We start from the raw sequence: 14,666 nt of genomic DNA, 5'->3' as shown, positions 1-14,666 counted from the left end.
CTACATGGCAAGTCCTTTTTTAAAAAAATCTTAGGCACAAGTGTTCTTGATTAGATTGGGGATATTTCAGTAAAATGGGGATAATTCTTAAAATGTTCTCACTAATAAATCTCCATTTGGAATACACTATAATATACTTCAATAGGTCAGAAGCAAAAATCTTACATACCTGATAATAATATTGAAGAACCCAACACAAACCTTCAACGTATGATTCTACAACTTTTCTGCGGAATTTTTCATCAGAAGCATCAACATCAAACTTTCTTTTATAGTAACGTTGCTTCCAGCCCTCTTCCCAAAGCCTGCAATACAACAAAATTTAGCTAAAAAGCCTTGCAGCAAAACAATTTAATTTAATACATCTCCAAAACACCTATCTAATTGTAATTGTTTTCCTTATTCTTAGTTTATCCTTTTTTTCCCCTCAAGGAAGAGTGTTCAACCTGCAACCCATTAAGCACTGGCAATCAATTAAAACGTCATCCCATTTCAACACAGTACTCATTATTAAAATAGTGTGATATTGCTATATTCCAGAAAATTTATCCCTGGAGTTTGCTCAGCTTTAAAACCAACTGGTCCCCGTTAGGAAATGGTTCAAGCCTACCAACTCATTTGACCTTAAACCCTCGTGAATACACCATTACAGACAAATTTCCTCCTTAAACACTGAATCTTTACTCAAATTCCAAAGGGCTACCACCTCCAAAATGCAAGAGAATCACTGTGCACGCATGTTCCACCCATTACCCAATGTACAAGTGTTATTTCTAATTTGAAACAGCCAGGGGTGGAACAGTCAACAGTTTCAAAAGGTATGAATTCAAATTTGGCATTGTAGATATTCTACCTTTGTCTGTGCAATGAAAGGTTTGATACTGTGCTCGGGCAATCTAAATCACGGTACTAATGAAGATTTATGCTCGATTGGTTCTAGCTGGAATTTCTATCAGTTGATGAATAACCACTGGCATAAACTGTCCCTTCATGAAATGAAATTTTGAACATTGCAGCCAATGTTGGGACAGGAAATCAAATGGAAATCTATTTCAATTGTGTTCCCAATTCTTCATCACCGCCACATTCATTTCTAGTGCCAGGGAGCAGGTCCTGCCACTAGTTGTTCCATCCCAACATCCTCCAGTTATTCCATTCTAACAACTAATAGTAAATGTATCTACATGCAGCAGCCTTTCTTCCAGTTAACATGAGGGCGATCTACAAATGGAGACTGAAATATTTACCATCTCACTGGCCTGTTACACACCCAGCAGAGCAGCATAGAGCAACTTGGACTCCTTTACCATTCTTTCAGGTTAGGCATTCTTGCTAAGGAAGTGGGTCCCCAGCCCTGGAATGTAAATACACCCATTCTCAGCAATGAGCTGGTTACGGCTTGGTCAACAAGGATGAAGTTCTACACTTGTATCAGCTAATTGCCTCACCAGGGATGACTGCAGCAATATTCAAGAAAAACTCTAAGCAGCTACTCAATCTCATTCAAACACTGGCATGATACGAAACCAATCACTAGCACTAACATTTTATGCACAACTTAGACAAGTACTTTGGTCCAATCTAGTAAACATTTTGGTGCAGTGATTGAGTTTTCGCTGCAGTTTTCCCCTCCATCCAGATCAGCAGCTGTGATGGAATGCCACTATATTCAACATTTCCTTCAAGTGTGAGAGCATACAAGAACAGAAGCACAAAAGCATACATGAGTGAACAAAAGAGCACAAATATGTGAATGTGAAAGCAAATATAATGAAAGGGAGAAGAAAAAGGAAAGAGATTAATGAGTCCAACAAGGAACTTGCATTTATTTGGACTTTTGATAATCTGAGGCAGGCTTAAAGTGCTTCATAGAAGTCACCCTTGTTGGAAAAAGCAATGGCTAATTCCTGCATGGTAACAAGGAAAAAAATAGCAGTTAATCTTTTACTGGTGGCATTGGTTAAATGTTGGCCTGAATGCAGGTACAACTCTTTCTCAAATTCTGCCATAGTGTGCTCTATATTAAAACTAAGCAGATGTAAAGTTACTGATAGAGGTCTGTTCAGATACAAAATTAAAAATCATGCCAAACTTTGGCCAAACTAAACCCAACCAAGAATCTTGTCTAATATCCAACCCCTATACATATAATTGGGTGTTACTGGGTTTGAGTCAGGCAGGCAGGTTTTCAGCCTGAATTTGAGGTTTCATTCATCAGACAGCATTTCTCAACCAGAGCACTGAAATATTAACTGAGACTATGCACTCAAGTCTGGAGTGGGGCTTAAGCCCAAAGCCTTGACTTGGAAGGCAAACATGGTAATACTATGATAGTGTAGACGGTTGCTATCCAGCTTTGCGAACACTGACTTTGACTTTGAACTGATGTACTTGTGCTCTGCAGTATGTTAGACTGTAATCCACAGTAACAGAGGCTGTGTCACTTTGAGAGAAGGAGAAAATCTAAATGCTTGAAATTTACTTACCTGTTCTTTTCCCCCAACTCCCACCCTCACCCCCAACTTTCTCAGTCTCGTTTCCTTGTGTTGTTGTGTTAGAGACTTTTTCCCAGTGCAACAATGGCTAACATGAGGGGACATAATTTTAAGGTGATTGGAGGAAGGTATAAGGGGAATATCAGGGGCAAGTTTTTGTTTCTTCCCGCCCCCCCCCCCACAGAGAGTACTGGGTGCGTGGAACGCACTGCCGGCAGAAGTTGTGGGGGCAGATACATTAGGGACATTTAAGAGACTCTTAGACACATGAATGATAGAAAAATAGGGGGCTATGTGGGAGGGAAGGGTTAGACCTTAGAGCAGGATAAAATGTCGGCACAACATTGTAGGCCGAAGGGCCTGTACTGTGCTGTAGTGTTCTATGACATTTCTATGATACTAAATCAACCCAACGTCCAGCAAAATCTAAAACAAAAACAGGAAGTGCCGGAAATACTCAGCAGGTCAGGCCACATCTTTCAACATTTCAGGTTGGAAACCCTTCATCAGAACAGAGGAAGATTGTTGTTTTGTGACTTGAAACTTCACCATGGCAAGAATTCATCTTTTAGATTAATTCTGGACTGAATTATTTTCCTTCAATGAGCCACATCTGCATTGCTAGAGCCAAAACATTATGCAATGTTTTTGGTATTGTAAGGGACTGAATCAATTGGAAATGATGATGTGTGAAATGAACAACTTACTCCTCCCTACACATGTATCTGTCCATTCCACAACAGATTTGTGAAGAGGTGAACAAAAACCACCTATGTAACATTGCAAAAAAAAATCACCAAATGACAGAATTGTTCTCTCTATCTTGATACGTCTCCCATTCAAAAGAAACAGAAGCCTTAAGTATCCTGAAATATTTCCATAATGTTTTTTTTATTAATTCATTTCCAGGTGTGACATTACTGACAAAGCCAATAATTATAGGTGTTTTTGGATTTGCAAGAGGGTTGCATTTCTGGAAAATATTTTGTCTAGTGAAGTTTTGTAAATTGAAAAGGCTGGGTGAAATGCCTTGGTGATATTTTGGTAGGGTATTCCTATAGGTGGGGAGTGGTATGCTATTCATTCTATAAATTTTAGATTTGTAAACATGAGACACGTATCGAAAGAATCAATAGCATCATATGAAGATCTGTGAATGAAAATTTGCTTAATCAAGGAATACCCATATAGCAAACTCTGTGGTTGTCCAGATAAGTTGTTTCTTTCCCCTGAAGCACTAGCAAGCAGTTTGATACCATCAAGTAGCTTGCTCAACATCTTCAGAAGACCATTAAGAGCGAACAACATTGGTGCAAGATTGGAGTCATATTCAGGTCAGACCAGGTGAGGAAAACATGCTTCCTGATCAACTTCTTAAAAAAAAATTTGAGATTAATGATAATTTTTCCCGAAACTTAATCTTCATAAACTGAATTCAAATTCACAAACTGGCTTAGTAGGAAAATGCACTCCAGGAACATAAGAAAAAGGGGTACAATTCAGTCAAACCTCAAGCCTGCACCATCATTCAAGATACTAGCTGAACTTCGAAATCACTCTACTTTCCTGCCATTGGTAATCCAAAAAGTCATCAATCACAGCCTTTCACAAGTACAGAACTCCAGAAATCTGAGACTTATAATTTGTGTACAGACAAACCCTCACTGAATCATTCATTTGGTCCACGAGATTATTCCTCCAGCAATAACCACTATGTGCAGCAATATTGATACATTTAAGGGGTCAGTGGTGGAAAGGGTGAGCAGCTTCAAGTTCCTGGGTGTCAACATTTCGGAGGATCTATCCTGGGCCCAACACATTGATGCAATCATAAAGGCAGCATGCCAGCAACTATACTTTGTTAGGAGTTTGAGGAGACTTAGTATGTCACCAAGACTCTTACAAATTTCTATAAATGTGCGATGGGGAGCATTCTGACTGGTTGATCACAACCTGGTATGGAGGCTCCAATGCACAGGATTACAAGAGGCTGCAGAGGGATGGAGACTCAGCCAGCTCCATCACAGGCACAACTCTCATCACCATCAAGGACATCTTCAAGAGATGATGCCTCATCTTGTTATTACCATTGGGGAGGAGGTCCTGAAGACCCACATTCAATGGTTCAGAACAGCTTCTTCCCTTCCGCCATTAGATTTCTGAACAGTCAATGAGCCACGAACACTACCTTGTTATTCCTTCTTCTGGTACTATTTATTTTTGTAATTTATAATAATTTTATGTCTGTGCACTGTACTGCTGCTGCAAAACAACAAATTTCACGTTTTTTTAGTCAGTGATAACAAGTCTGATTCCGATTTAAGCAATGCTCTACAACAATTTCTTGTTTAGCTACAGCAGTGACAGATTAATTTAGAGATACATTTGATTGGAACAGTAAGCAACCATATGACAAAGGAAGATTCTGAATGAACAGTTAAACCAAATCTCTTGGATGCTTTCAAGATTGAGGTGAACTTAAATGAAAACAGAATTAAACTGATGCCCATCGAGGTCACAAGGCAAAAAAATCTACGTCAAGTTTCACCTTGCTTCTGAATAGTTCTGATCAAGACTTCAGTCATCGCAGCAAAAATCCAGTACACAGTGCTAACACCTCCTCTTTCCTATGTTTTTTTTTTGTTCAGTGAAAATATTGAATGAAGAAGAAAAAAAAGAATGCTTTCTCCTTGATAATACAAATATGAAGCCTTAAAAGCAAATATTTCCCCCATCCACATAGGAAGATCCTCATTACCTGGAATGTCCATGATATAATATTTAAACTACAGTCAAGCTATCAATTTTGTTTTACCAATGCAAAGCATGTGAACCTAAATCATTAAAGCTTTAAAGAAAATATGCAAAGCTAATCCAGGCCTGAAAGCACTGAACACAATTGACTAGAATTATCTTCAAACAACTAATTCAATACACAACAAAAGCATTAAAAAGCTGATGCAGTATAATATCCTGATACTTGAGTTAGTACTGTAGCTCTGCCTTAGCTGTTCTAAACTAATCAGTCAGTGCTGCCAGACAGAGCTTGGGCGGCCATTTATAAAGTATCAGCCATTACCAATTCAAACATTCCCCAAGAGCCAATTATTGAAGTTTTTGTTAAAACTAGTATGCACACACAGAAATATACCAAGTTATACACAGCCAATGCAGAAAGCCAGTGATGAAATTCACTGTGAAAATCAAAAGAAAATGTTTACAGTGACTGAGGCAATGTTTAATGGACAATGGTGCTCCATTTTTTTTTGACGACTACAGCAGATTCAAGAGAAAAATAACAAAGCTCTACCATTTAAACTCGATAAAAAACATTTGTAATGGCATCTTCAGAGCTGGCTATGAAGACCATTTAGACACCTTTATTCAACAGCACAATGCCATTAATTCCATGAATTATCAGGATTGTCTGAAGCTACACATTGTTGGAAGCTGTAGCACATAAAAAGTCACAGAATTACAATTAATATTGATGCAGGAATCCAAGTATAAAACAAGTCTTCAGTATAAATTGACAACACTATTTTTTACCCACTACTGCTTTGAGACAATTAGTTTATTCATATAACATTGCTATTCCTAAGCATCAGTTTCAAATAATATTTGGTTTTGAAGTATTTATCTGCACCACCAGTACAGATTTTATAATGCTAAAGTGATAATGCAATGGAAATGGACAGGACTAGTTAGCATCTGCACATGCATTCAGATTATATAATCACATATGCATAAAATGGAGATATGTCCACCTAATTTGTAGTTTGATCTCAGTGGGAGAAGCAACTTTTAATTGGACAACCTACTTGCATACTAATCTCACTAATCAGAATCAATAACTCCAACATCTCCAAGTACTTTGCTCTACATTCCTGTCCTTTCCATATTAATCAGTGCTCAACAAATGGAAAAACAGTGATGGAGAGATTATGGCATTAGCAACTTCAAATTAAGTGGTACTAATTAGTGTCTATTTTAGGAATACATTGAATAGTTAAACAAGGCAACCGCAGGATAAACAAACCTGATATCATCTGGTGGTTCATCATCATCATCATCATCATCCCCGTTCTTCCTCTTCATTCCTAGTGGAACTGGGCTCCCATCTGAATTTGAACTGCTGTTCTGAGTTTGAGTCTAGAAAATTAAAGTGGAAAAGAAATTTTAATAATTACTTTGCAAAAGTGAATATCTAACTCAAACAAATCATAATTCAGAGTGGGATTTGCTGAAATGATGCTGGAGTTCTATGTTACTCTCATTAGAGCTGTGGCAACTCAGACACTTCCACTAGCATTATACCATTGATGCTTAAGAAATCAAGAAAAAAAAGTACACCAAAACAGTACATAAGCTCACCATCTAAAGGAAGTTGTTATCATAGAAATCACACGACAAACAAACAAGCCATATTGCTGCTTTGTTGAAATAACAAGTTTGATGATATTAATGGCCCATACATTATCATCCTTTAATTCTTTAAGGTTTCTTCATGAGATTGCAATATGCTGTAATGAGAATTGTCATACTTGACTAGCAGAACTTCAGCCTTGCATTAATGTTATGCCTCTGTATAGGTGCTTCTTCAAAACGCAGCAGATAGCAAAAGCCAACACCTTCTTTCTACCAAAGTAATACTACAAATGTGTGGTGCTGACAACGGCTGGATGCAAGATAAATCTCTATATTGCCCCAGCAGTTGCTTCAGATGCAACTGCTACTACTCAAGTGCCTCAAGTCCATCTTTTTGTGCAGTCATTCTTGTAGTTCAAGAGTGCCAGATCACTATTGTTCTGGGCTGACAATGTGAACAGCTCATTGCAGTTGCTCTATAATAGTTGCCTAGCAACATTCAATTCTGGGACTGAAATGTCTGAAGAGTACTCTTTACTGGACAGCTGGTTAAAAAAGCAAACTTCTCAGCCAATGTGAACAGAAAAATCGTGTTGCTCTTAGCTGATCCTATAAATTCAGGAACAAGTGTTGAAATGTCTCTTTTGGCAACAGGTTGAAATGCTCCCCAAGCACTATGTCTGACAGCACTTAGCCACATTAAGCGCCGGGGACACTCCTCACTGTGGAACTGTACTGCAATAAGATATTTGTTTTTGGTGTCAGGTGACAACAAAACTTGCAGAGGAATAAGAGAATTTGCAACTACATGTAAACAGAAAGATAACACCCAGTGTCTCAAAGAAATACTTTGCAAGTACTCACTCAGGATAATTTGTTGAAAACAATCTTGCTTCTGCTGTATTAGAGGGCAAACATGTTTCAATGTAATACTTTATTGTCCATTTTGGGAAAAAAAATGAAGATGGGCTGACGTCCCACTAAAATACCATTCACGTTTATACAGAAGATCCAATGCCTGTGTATAGTATTAGACTATGTTGCCTGATTTGCTAAAGGTTTCCCGTCAACTTCTGTTGCTATCATTTTATTTAGCGTGCCTCACGTACCACAGCCAAATTTTCATTGTGGGGCAATTTCAAGCATATCAAAGCAATAAAAAATGGAACCAGAATTTACTGTGCTATATTCAGCACTTAATATTTTTTTTAATGAAAAGGTATGGCCCTGGTTCTTAAAGCCAACAATGAAGTCTCCCATGGTTTGATAATGGTCGGCTAGATGGTCCCTTTGTTTTAAATTATTGGCAAGTTAATTCACATGTTACATTTAACATGGATGTTCTCTTGTTCATTCAAGATTATGCAGTCTTAGAAAACTGTCCAAAATACAAGAAATTTGTTGCCATTGGATTCAAACTCCCCTAGGACCTGCATGAAAATTTAAGTCTCTCACTTTGACAGCTCATTTAGCAACAAGACTCTTTGATCACTGTTTATCTATCTTGCTTCTTCATCAATGCTTTCAGGAGGTCGATATACAAGGTGCACCATCTTGCATCCTATGCTCCTCTCCTTCTCAGGCAGTCGCTCAGGAGACGACCTACTTCCACTTCAGTTCTGTGTGCTCAGAAGTGTCCAGTGAGGCCAATATGGGAGCAGCAGACTATTACAGGTATGGAAGGAAGTAATTGATAAGATGGGCAAATGGTTCATTCTTTCTGCTGTTTACGCTGGCCTTCTGAGTGCTCCCAACAAATGGGTTCCAGGCTCTCAATGCCATCCTGAATGTTTGGCCTCCATTTTGAATGGTCAGGAGCCAGGGATTCCCACCTGTGATGCAACAATTTTTCCATGGGGACTTCGAGGGCATCCTTCAACTTTTCCCACTGCCTACCTAGTAATCTTTTGTCTTGAACAATCAAAAACCTTCAGATGCTGGAAATCTAAAATAAAAACAAAACATACTGGAAATTCAGCAGGTTAGGCCATATCTGGAGAGAGGAACAGTTAACATTCAGTCCAGGACCTTTTTCTTTCCACAGATGCTGTCTGACCTGCTGAGCTATTCTAGCATTTTCAACTTTTTTTTGTTGTGAAGAAGTTCAGACTCTATTTTGGGAGTTTAGTATCAGGCAATGAACAACGTAGCATGCCCTTCAGAGGCAAATGAATGTAATCTCAATACTGGACAGCATCAATTATTTTCCAAAAGGCTTACATTCCATTTTCTCCTCATCTACTAACCATTGTATCCAGAAAGAATTCCAACAGATTGACAATGCACTATTTATCTTCCAAAGCAAAATCCTTGCTTACTAGTTTTTCTAGATACCATGCAATTTCTCTCTCAAGTTCCAAAAGTTTTCTTTCCCATTAAAAATGTCAAGATAATATGCCTTCAAGAATTTTCATGTGACTGTTTGAAAACTAGTCAACATGCATCACAAAATTCTTACACCCTTATTTCATTATGTTCTTGAATTTTCAGAAGGGTGTTGCTTTTTCCATTTGTTCATTGTCATTTTACCAAAGATCATTCTTCTCTCTGTAAATTCAGATAAATCCAGCATTTGGGAACCTAGTTGAGTAAAAGACCATCTGGTCTTTTATAACCACCGCTTCTTGCGCATTTGTTTTTCATGATCATTCGAGCAGCAAACCATGTAGCAGCTTTTGAATGTTCACTGCTAATGTTAATAGCAATCTGTGTCTCAAGTGTTTGAGAAAATCGCAGAGATCAAACCAGCAAACCCAAAACTGCCTGAATGGGCAGGCTGATTCTCTCACTCAACATTCTGGCATGAGAAAACATGGATGAGTTTACTGTAGCCAAAGAATCCAGACTTCAGTTAATTCAGATCTCATTCAAGTCAACAATACCACACTGCTGAGATTGCCCTTGTCACAAAACCACAATGTAAATGTTTCCAGACATGAAATCTATTCTTATTAGACAACTTAGTCCAAAGGTAATACGCTTTGGTTTCTCAGAGTATGTAATTCTTGACAAGAAAAAAATTTCACAAATAAAAATCATACAAAAGAATAAAATTATAGACCTATGACCCCTGCAAAGGAAGCTACAACAATTATTTTTCAACATTCAAAAGTTTTCCCTGTACTCCATTTTGGGGAGGGCGGCTCAAATGTGCATTCACTGCATGTGACATTTTTCTTTTCTGCTTTATGTCTCCCTAGTTCTCTAAGTTTATATATTAGGCATTTATGTATGGTCCTTCAAACAATGTTTGGGCTTTTCTAGAATGTGAAAACTTAGCTGCTTGCTCATCCACTCCCAAGCATTCCAGGAGTCCAATATTACAGCATTCCAAAGCCCAGCTTCAAAGTTGCTTCTATGAAACCAACAATATATTCCAATTCTCATACTACCACTGTTTATGATCTCGCTGAGGAAAGCCTGAAAATGTGTATAAAATTGTGGAGTTAATGCAAAATAGTTTCAGTCAGTTCATTAAAAGAACTACAATAAAGTGGGCAAGACTCAAAATGTAAAAAAGTTAGTAATCCACTAATTTGACATTCATCAACTTTTCAGCAAATCTGCTTTAGCTTCATTGCTTTACTCCATTTCCTTGTTGTAACTACATTTATATTTCCCTTTGCAGGTTGTGAAATTATCCACTTACGTCCACTCCATTTCACCTTGCTGTACAAAAACATTGAAAAATTAATCCCTCCAAATTTCTAAAATTCTCAGCATCTTTGCAAACAAGAAAAGGAACACTTTTTAAAAGTAACCTGGAGTCTGAAATCTCCAAGAGACTACAATGATGCCAATTACATCTGGCTCTCTCCTAATTAGCAACAAATAATTTAAATGAGATATGGTGGGTGTGAAGAAAGAAAGACTCTCTTTAAAATTACAGCTTACAGCCCAAATTTCCAATTTGTCAGATTTCAAAATTTTTCACCCACAACATATTTCTGGTCAAGAATTAAGACACTGGGGTAATGTATGCTGTAAGCAACACAAAATTGTTTTGTCCATCAATTAGTTTTTAAACTAGGCTATAAAGGAGGCTTGGAATTCAAAGTTACAAGACAAACAAATGCAGGTAACAACCATCTAAACTACAAAAGAACAACATTTAAATTAATCTTTGAAATACTTAACCACTACTAAGCTATTTGAAAAAAGCATGCAGATGTATGAAAATAATGATCAGAACTACAAATAAAGAGCTATTTTCATCGCAGAAAGGGCTAGATTGGAAAGAAAGGCAAGTTGGTGAAGATTGTAATCCATTTAAACAACAAATATACAACTGAACAAATAACCTGGTAAAAGCCATCATATGCTGAAGACTCTTGACTGCTCGGATGTCTCATTCCAATTTTAGCATAATCATTCCTTTACTGGCTTTCTTCAAAAGAGCTGAGCAAACATTTATTAGCTCAGTAACCATGCAACAAGAGTGCATTGGGATAAAGCGCAGCAGGAAGAAGTTGCATGAGAATACTCTATTAAGTGCAAGAAAATATGCAATAGAATAACTTAAGAACACACACACACACCAAACAAAATCTGAAAACAGCAAACAACATCGTCTCGTGTGTAAACTTTAAGATATTACAAAAGGATTTTCCAGAACTAAAAATTTGTAATAAAAACGGAAAATGCTGGAAATACTCAGCAGGTCCAGCAGCATTTGTGGAAAGAGCAACATAATTAATATTTCAGGTCAAAGGCTCTTCATCAGAGCTGGGAAAGTGAAAAAACAAGTTAGTTTTAAGTTAGAGAGGGTGGGAATGGACCAAGGGGAAATCTGACAGGGCAAGGTCAGGGTTACAGAGTCCTTTGCTTAATAGATTAGTGAGTGCTGTAGGAGAGAAAGAGAAAAAGAATTCTGACCTCATTTCCTCAGGTCTTCCCTCCACAGCCACTAGCCTCAGTTCCCTCAGTCGATAGCCCAAATTTCACAAGGAAGATTATCCAGGCCATCTCATTATTTTTCAGCCTGGTCTTGCACATTACCTTCACTCCATCTTTTCTCCACTATCCAGTCCCTATCCACTTACAGCTCTGATGCCTCTAATGCCCTCTTTTACTTTGAGTTACAAGCTCATCTTCACCATGAACGTACAATCCCTCTGCACCTCCATCTGAGGGCACTCCTACTTTCTTAACTAAGTTCCCCTCCACCAACACACTTATTTGCCTGGCTGAATTTGTTCCAATATTGGATAATAACTCCTTCAACTCCATTTGCCTTCTCTAGATCAAAGATGTAGCTATGGCAACTCACATGGTTCCAAACTACACCTGTCTTTTTGTGGGATATGTGAGGTGGTCTTTGTTTCAGTCCCACCCAGGTCTCATACTTTAACTCCTTTTCCAGTAAATTGAATTTATTGGTGCTGCTTCCTGCATTCACACAGAACTTGAAAATTTCATTACCTTTGCTGCTTATTTCCACCTTGCTCTCACCGTCACATGATCCATCTCTGACTGTTCCCTTCCCTTTCCGAATTTCTCAGTCTCTGTCTCGAGGGACAGGTTAACAACCAACATCTATTTCAAGGACACAGCTCCCCCCTCCCACTACAGGTATCTAGTCTATACTTCCTCCCGCCTCCCACAGGAGTCCATTGCATTCTTCCTGTTTCTCTGTTGTACCCAGTCTGACAACATGATTTTCCATACAGGTGACTCTAAGATGAATCCCTTTGTCCAGTTTTCCAGCTACCATACTTGACAGAGCCCCCCCACTGTGTCTCCTCTATTACCATGCCTCCTTCTCAGCTACCTTGTTTGACAGAGCCATCGACTGTGGCTTGTGTATTTCCTCTACCTTTGCTCACAACCCTCCTCCCTCACCAGCCTCAGTAATCCATGGATCATCCTTTGCAACATGCACCTGGTTCCACGAGAGTCCACCACTGGACATACTTTCTAAACTCCTCACAGCATTCTGAAAGTGCTTTGCCCTTTGCCACTTCCATCTCCAGCAACCACCCACCTCCTCACAGTACTTCTCAATGCAACCACAGAAGGTACCACATCTGGTCTTTTACTTCATCCCTTCCCACCATCCAGGGACCAAACACTCCTCTCAGACATACTTCTGCCAATTTAGTGAATTGCATTTGGTGCTCACAATGTAGTCACTTCTATATATAAGAAACCAAACACAACTGGGTGACCATTGTCAAGCAACTCCATTCAGTCTACAGCTTTCAGTTGCCTGTCTCTTCAAAACTTTACCCCACTCCAATTTTTACCCTTCTCTCAATACCATCCTGCACTTTCAATTTATCATTTCTGCTGTAAGATCACCCAACTCTTAGTTTTTCTCTCCCCAGTGGTACTCCCTGATCTGCTGGTCATTTTCGACAATTCTGACCTCTATTTCACAGCTTATACATGGCCCTTTGCTTGCTTCCTCTCTCCGATCACCCTCATTAAGCTATCAACCAGACTGCTTCATCTTGTTGATAGATCACCTCAGAACCCTCCCCTGATCAGAGGGATTCCCTTTATCCTATGCATCCCTCCCCACCTTCTCTGCAACTTAAACCTAACTTGCTGTCTCACTTTCCCATTGCTTAAACTGAAATGTTATCCTTGCTCATCTTTCCAAAGATGTTGCTTGTCCAGCATTTTCTGTTTTTATTTCAGATTTCCAGCATCTGCAGATTTTTGACTTCCAAATAAATTTTGTATGTTGGTTTAACTCATTGGGGAAAAAAAAGTTACTTTTTCAGTCTAATTTCTTTTTTAAATAAAATCCAAATGCATTTCATGTTTTGTGAACTAACAGGACAAATTCAACAAAAGGTCTTCACCAAGCTACATCCCTAATTCAGCTCACAAGAATTGTACAAGAACTTCAGCATCTTAGAAAATAGTTCAATCATTCTTCTAAAACAAGGGCTATTTCCTGAATAGGTAAACAAATTCGACACAAACATCTGATCATATAAAATATTTGCTTTTGTTCCTAAGGCCTATCATAATCTCACCCTATTTTGTTGATCTCTACCCTGTACTCTCATTTCATAAGCCGTCTGTCTTGGACTCTCAATGGCCTGTGGTTTACTTCCGCCACTTCGCTGGCCCAAAGGTTGTGGAGCAAGCTGTCCACCTGGAATAAAGGATGGTGCATCGGTCTGACGAAAGAAAAAAAAGTTACAGATACAGTATTGATTAAAAAAAATTGAAAACACTACAACAAACCAACAATCAACAAAATTTCAAGATAGATGAGTAGAATGCAACAGAATCACAAAGCATGCCAAACTTCTAAAAGACCTCCAAAGATAGATTAGCAAGTTTCCAGTTTCCCCAAAGGAAAAAAAATCAGAGGGACAGACAGATCAGACCAATATCAACCAACATAAACAAACTTGTCCCAGAACCTTCCATTAAACAAATCTATAATGGATTTTTTTTTAAAGAAAGATATTCTACATCAACAGCAAATTTATAGATACCAAAATATTTTATTGTACTACATTTAATTTCTATTAAATATGATTTACATTACGCTTCCTAAAACCGTATTTTTCTAAACAAAAATGTCTCCAAGGTTTGTTTACATTATTAGTTACTATACGCACTGGCATATTGTGAAAGATGCAAAAGACATTACATAAATGCAAATCTTTCTGATATCCCTCTTACAAATCTGATTTTGCATTACTTTCTAAAACATTTTAATTTTTAAATTTTATATTTCGCAATTCCACTTTCATGCAAATAATGCATTTGTAAAGGTTTGGGAATTTTGTTCCTACTTGGAAAAGTTCAGTTTCAACAACGAAAAATGTTTCTTAATGG

General features: G+C 38.1%; 1 protein-coding gene across 1 annotated transcript in view; it reads right to left on the bottom strand.

Moving 5' to 3' along the window:
• The window catches only part of xrn2 (5'-3' exoribonuclease 2), an 88,340-nt gene that overhangs the window by 43,787 nt on the left and 29,887 nt on the right, over positions 1 to 14,666 (bottom strand). The window contains exons 15-17 of the mRNA XM_052011537.1: positions 13,850 to 13,996; positions 6,535 to 6,647; positions 170 to 305 (exon numbers count right to left, since the gene is read on the bottom strand). Coding sequence (XP_051867497.1) covers positions 170 to 305; positions 6,535 to 6,647; positions 13,850 to 13,996 — 396 coding nt within the window. The remainder of the gene's footprint in view (positions 1 to 169; positions 306 to 6,534; positions 6,648 to 13,849; positions 13,997 to 14,666) is intronic.

Source organism: Pristis pectinata, chromosome 3 (genome assembly GCF_009764475.1).
Source record: "Pristis pectinata isolate sPriPec2 chromosome 3, sPriPec2.1.pri, whole genome shotgun sequence".
In the NCBI taxonomy this organism is placed as follows: Eukaryota; Metazoa; Chordata; class Chondrichthyes; order Rhinopristiformes; family Pristidae; genus Pristis; species Pristis pectinata.
The sequence above is the reverse complement of the archived record's forward strand: the minus strand, read 5'-3'. Positions and strand labels throughout refer to the sequence as shown.